The sequence below is a fragment of the Plectrocnemia conspersa genome, unplaced genomic scaffold, assembly GCF_051122295.1.
Source record: "Plectrocnemia conspersa isolate PC_06_02 unplaced genomic scaffold, ASM5112229v1 ptg000006l, whole genome shotgun sequence".
NCBI classification, from domain to species: Eukaryota; Metazoa; Arthropoda; class Insecta; order Trichoptera; family Polycentropodidae; genus Plectrocnemia; species Plectrocnemia conspersa.
In genome coordinates, this window is record NW_028277170.1 from 17,222,933 (window position 1) to 17,228,978 (window position 6,046).

General features: G+C 36.7%; 1 protein-coding gene across 1 annotated transcript; it reads right to left on the reverse strand.

Annotated features, from left to right (window-relative positions):
* Positions 1-1,153: 1,153 nt before the first annotated feature.
* On the reverse strand, positions 1,154-5,088 carry LOC148234381 (peptidoglycan-recognition protein LF-like). Its single transcript, XM_088188400.1, has 4 exons — positions 4,767-5,088; positions 2,099-2,209; positions 1,729-1,868; positions 1,154-1,660 (listed from the first exon to the last, which is right to left on the reverse strand). The coding sequence occupies exons 1-4, from the start codon at positions 5,074-5,076 to the stop codon at positions 1,154-1,156; spliced, it is 1,068 nt and encodes a 355-aa protein (XP_088044526.1). The 5' UTR covers positions 5,077-5,088.
* Between the last annotated feature and the right edge of the window lie 958 nt (positions 5,089-6,046).

The following is a 6,046-nucleotide window of genomic DNA, read 5'->3' on the forward strand; positions in this document are numbered from 1 at the left end:
AACTCCACGAGCTGTCTGAGCGTAGGCAGAAGGGATTCTGTTCGCCGACTCTCCCATGCCTTTTTGGACAGATTATCGAGACGTCGAACCACCATAGACACCACAGTGGTATCCTCGATGTCTTGCCCTAACTTTTTTAGAGCAGCGATGTTCGTCAGGACTGTTTCCACCAATTCAAATAGGGACTGCGATGAAGCTGTCTGAATTGGTTTCAGGTCCTGAAGAGCAGCCAGATGTTTAAGAACAGTTTGTCTAAAATCATAACGGCCTAGAAGTCTTTCCCATGCGGAATTGTAGTTCTCGGGACTAAACTGAAAGAGTTCTATGACCCTAGCTGCGCTACCTACAAGTGCATTTTTTAGGTAACAAAATTTGTGAATTTCACTTAGTGCCGGGTTGTTGTGTACTAAGTGAGAAAAAGTGTCGCGGAATGCCACCCACTTAGTCCGGGAGCCATTGAAAGTTGGAATGACAACTGCTGGCTGCGTTAACCTGAACTGGTTAAGAATTGGTTTCCGCTGCGCTTCCGACTGATCTTTCAGCGCTAGTTTTGCTAGGTTGAGAATATTATAATAGTTATCCTCGAAAGCATCGACTTCTTCATCGTAACCCTCGGCATCTAGCAACCTAATTTGTTGCTGGACAGCGAGGAATCTGTCCAGCAGTGTGCCAAAGCTGCTGAACTTATCTCTGACCCTCTGTTCATTGACAGGATCAGCAGCTAGTAGTTTGCTAAACCTCGTTAGCTCACTTTTGAGGCACGCCCTACTGTTGGTCAACAACTCCATGTTGTCGTTGACCGATGACTATCAATTAAAGTGTGTTTAATGGAGAGGAAGTTAGGTTAGGATGATCGACACTAACCTTTCTCTCCTGCTGGATGCGACTGCTTCCTGGGACTCGGCGTCCTGGTGGTGCTCCAGGAGATTTGACGGCAGCTTCCTGGGGCTAGACGTCCTGGCGCTGAGCTTCGGGGGACCAGATCCTGGACCCGCTAGCTCTTTCCACGAGCGACTCGACGCTCCACTGCGTCACTTCGGGGACCAACTCCTGGACCCGCTGACTCGTCGAGGTGCTGTCCTAACCTGACGGCTGGGTAGCGCTGCTCGGCTCCGCGTCTGTGAGTTCGTCCACGTGGTGGACGACCTCGAGGTTAAGACGATGTTTTCGGATTCAGACCTTCGCGACGTGTAGGCGTCGTCTCACGTATCCGGTTCGAAGGACCAAAATGTTGCGTGTAGGGATACGCGTGCTGGTTAGGTCTTAGGTCAATCCAAAAACACGTGTGCTGGTGTAACAGTTTTATTGAGCTCGGCGTGGTCCGACCGCTTTGTAACGACGATCGGAGCCGACTCACGTCAAAATTGGGTGCTTTCCCGAACGCCGTATGACGGCGTTCGCGAACGTGTGCAAACGGCGAAACGGGCGTCAACACATCTAGTTGCCTTTTGGGTGGCTTTACGTCGTTAAACGTCCCGATCATGGCAATACCCATGCTTATATTATTATAATTTTTAGTATGTGCTCCGATTGTATCCCAGCTGCGACCTTCGTACACCTTACCATCCCCGCCCACCAAGAAGTTATATGCTATGTCTGACCATTTGTTGTTCTCCTCATGGTACACTTTCATGCTTTTAACACGGAGCATACAAGTGGCCTGAAATCGGTATATAAATAATTTAAAAAGTTTAGTTCGATGATTCGACTGACAAAAATAATCGATACCTGGTTTGTGCAGTCCCCTGTAACCGTGTGACATATAACAACATAAGGAACGGGTGTCAGCAAAGGACCGTTTGATCCGATAGGTCGATCCAACCACTCTTTATTTGAGATCATCCTAAGACCACCTGTTGCAGGTCTTACTGAAACAAGTAAAATTTATTTTCAATAATAAAATATATTTACTTCAAAATTAAACTAAAAAAATTTATCATATGATTCGCGTAGCGATATTTTAGTTCAAAAATTATCTTACCTAAATAAAAGATACTTACAATATATAAAGGCGCATAATAATATGAAAAATGTTTATTCTCACGCAATTATTATTTATATTATTTTATATTTTACGATATTTAATTGTGTTTTGAACCTAAGAAATAAAGTAGCAGACATGCTGGAATGAACGACACGGTGATGGTTGATCCTATAATAATTATTTTCCACCTGTTCTTCTGAACCAGACCACTTGAAACATAACCATCTGAAACATAAATAAAAATGAAATTTTAATTTCAATAAAATATGACATGAAATCTTCAAATAAATGCTTGTTATATATAACTCAATTAACTATTTAGCTTTTATATAAATTTTCAACTTAAAATAATTTCTGTTATTGCATGAAATTTTCATCGTATTTTTCGCAGATAGTGACAAAGTATTTTTAGAAAAAATATCAGTCTAATTGAAATAAAAATATCAATGTCTGTGTGTCAACACTTTTTTATATGAAAAAGTTTAAGAAAACAGTTTTTCCAGGTAGCCTGCAATAAAACTTTAAATTTAGATCTTCGTTAATTAGTTCTCCCTCGACATATTCCACTAATTATTCAATATCTTTCACGATTAGTTGGTTTGCATGGTCTCGCGAGACACTTTTATATTACTTTTAAGTTTGATAATAACAGTATTCTTAATAGTAGGAATTAAATACCCGGTGTGGAGTTTTTTTAGGTTAGTATTAAACGGTGTATTATAAATTATTTGTATGACATTATTTTGGATAACATGAAGTTTATTAAAATTAGTATTATTCGTATTACTCGACACTGGACAAGCGTAAGTTAAAACAGGTCTGATTACTAGGATCTTATTTTTTATTGTAAGCACGCTTTTTCTATTAAATATTGTTTTTGCAGCCACAATGGCGCCTTGCCCTTTTGACCGAAGTTCAGTTATATGTTTGTTAAATTTAAATATGTAGTCCATGTGTATACTTATGTATTTAACGGCCGCTCTCCATTCAATGATATGCCCTTGTTCGCTCTTAATGGGTGCAGGCAAGGGTTGTCTACGTTTAGTGAATATTATAGTGTAAGGACTAGGCTGACGGGGGTGGGCTTAGGGCCAACGGGGGTGGGACGACAACGTGGGGCTTAGGACCATCGACCCGGTGACGGAGGCGGTTGGCGATAACGGCCACATTGAACTAACTTAACACCACATATAGCTTCTATTTTGTCTTGATTAATTTTAATTATCCATTTCATAAAACAGTTTTTTAAATTTTCAAGGGGTTTTATGGTTTAACTGCGGTAGGTTTAAGACCTCGAGAACTAGTTAGGATTGCAGTGTCATTAGCGTATGTTGATTGATAATTGGAATATCATTAGTATAGAGAATGAAGAGAAATGGACCAAGTATACTTCGCTGAGGTACACCAGCTGGTATTTTAAGCGGTATCAAAAATGTATTATTTAGCGAAGCAACATAACTTCGATTCTTCGATTCTAAGTCCGTAAAATGTGGATAATATAATAGGGACTTCCTTATTTTAAAGTTTATACAGTAAACCGTCAGGTCATATAATATCAAAAGCCTTTTCTATTTCTAGCAAAAAAAGACCAAAATTTTATTCATATTAAAATTGGCAGATATATGCTCTGTTAGTCTGTTAAGTTGGTGCGTAGTCGAATGATGTTCGAATTTTTGCCGTTTTCCAGATAATTGGGAAATAAATTATGGTTATACCCATTCGAAATAGAGTCCCGCAGGGTTTTTTGTGAGAGCCGTTCCTCTTCATTATATATACTAATGCCATTCTCATTTTTAAAATACTGACTTATTGATGTACGACACAGCCGCCATAATTCTTCATAAGCCGCTAATTCTTACGGTTTTAATCTTAACAAAACTTAAATAATTATTTTATTAAATGGAAAATTAAAATAAATCAAGAAAAACTGAAGCAATTATTTTACAACACACAAACAGCGTGTCTTAAATGAATAGGGTTAAATTTACTAACATATCACGGATCTCAGGTCCAAAGAGCTTGCTGCCATTGCATTTCTACAACCGACGTTTAACATAAAATACGTTTTAAAAAGAAAAAGTAAATTTACTATATAAACAGCAATATCGGTAATAACAAACGCTTGCTCGGTGTGGAATAACACCAATAATTAATTTCTTTCTAAACACCAAGTCATTGAAAGTAAAGCGATGTATAACACAGATTTCTATACTACATAATACCAACAACTAGAGAACATTGCTATAATCATATCGAAAAATACTATAAACATATTACGCGAGACCATTTTAACCTACTAATCTACAAAATCAATGACAACGACAAGAGCAAACGTAAATTGAAGTATGAGTATAAAATGTCTAAGCACTTGTTTTAGATGCATAAATTTATTTTTAGTAAATCGGTGGTACCAGTTAATTATTATAAATAGTATCATGCTATAAATAATTAATTTATCTATGTATTTTACTTTGTAAACGGTTTTTGTATCTACTCAATGTATCTTGTATTTTTATAATTATTTGTTTTATTTTATCTTTTTCATTTTCTCTTGCAGACTAGGAAATGTTTATTAACCAGCAACTTGTACTTAATTTTAATGTATGTTTTTCATATACAATTTCCTAATCGTGTAATAAGCGTTTATATAAAAATTTCAAACCTCGGTGCTCTTTCTGGCAAGCACTTAATAAAATACAAACAATCCATACATAATGTTTTGCGATCAATTAATATCATATAAATATAAAATTATATTTCTATTATTCAATAAACTACTTACCAGTAGTCGTTTCCTCTGTAATGCATGTCGTATTTTCTTCATTGTGTGGTTCATTATTTTCTTCGGTTGTCTTATCGTTTATATAGAAGTTAGTACCATAATAGTGGTTATTGGTGCCAAAGTGAAGATTAGAGCATTGCTCAAACGTAGGTTGAATTCCAGCTTGAAACTCACTCATGGTGACCATTTGCAAGGACTCATTAGTATACTCTTCGTTATCTGATTCGTAATCGGTAGACATGGAGTATGGTACCACTGCGCCTTCGGTATTACCTTCACTCGGTGGTAACAACAGTTTGATGTCAGACATATTGCTGCCGAAATCGAGTTACGGCAGCGACTAGTCTACGAAGTATCAACACTGATAGCAGTTTGAAGCCACAGATAATAACGATAACGTTCAAAATAATTGGCGAATACTGCCACTATTCAAACATAACGACTGAAATTGCAGTTATCAAATATGTAAGTGCAAAACTCTCTTCTTGTGATGTGTCAGCCTCGAAAATTATAACAAAAGGCACAACTTATGCGTATTTTAAGATTACCGTGCCTGATGCAAAATTTAAAGAAGTTCTGGGCCGAATGTTTAGTGTTAGTAAGAAAAATTAAAGAAAAACACATATAAACAGCCTTTTAGACCGGTACTATCATACACTTGCTCGGTAAGGAGTAACCTTAATATAAAAATTTTAGTAATTTAAAATAAAGCGATAAAAACAACACAAAATACACCTTTTTCTACTCACCATAAAAACTTCATAGTTGAATTCTAATTACAACAATTAAAGAACGTTGCTATTATCAAACCGGAAAATACTATAAAAATATTACTCGAAAGCATATTAACCCACTAATCTTCAGACAATACTAAACTTAAATTTAATTATAAGCATTTTTTTATTTACAATCGGTCTATACATAAATAATTAATATTTTTTTTATGACATTGGCATGTTATAAAATATCTCATTGAATGCCTCTCCATATTTATTATTACAAAGTCTAATTTATTTTATACAGCACTAATTTATTTGTTTATACTTGTAGCGCGTGTGGTTTCTGATGGCTATCTTTTTTGGTGAGCTGGTAGGGACGCTGCGTGCTAGCTCTTGGCCATGGCGAGAGAGAGAGAGAGAGAGAGAGAGAGTATATATGCTGCCAGTTGTTACGAGCGGTGGTGTGGCAACACTGGGAACTGTCAGAACGCCGGCACATACTTATTTACTATTTTACATTTATTATTTGTCATGTCTATCCGGTATGTCAGATGGTCTAAA

Excerpts from the sequence above, each read along its gene's own strand:
- LOC148234381 (XM_088188400.1), bottom strand. The coding sequence starts at position 5,076 with ATGTCTGACATCAAACTGTTGTTACCACCGAGTGAAGGTAATACCGAA. Across the intron at positions 1,869-2,098 it reads TCTGCTACTTTATTTCTTAG|TAAGACCTGCAACAGGTGGT; the intron begins GTTCAAAACACA and ends TACTTGTTTCAG. Across the intron at positions 1,661-1,728 it reads CAGGGGACTGCACAAACCAG|GCCACTTGTATGCTCCGTGT; the intron begins GTATCGATTATT and ends TACCGATTTCAG.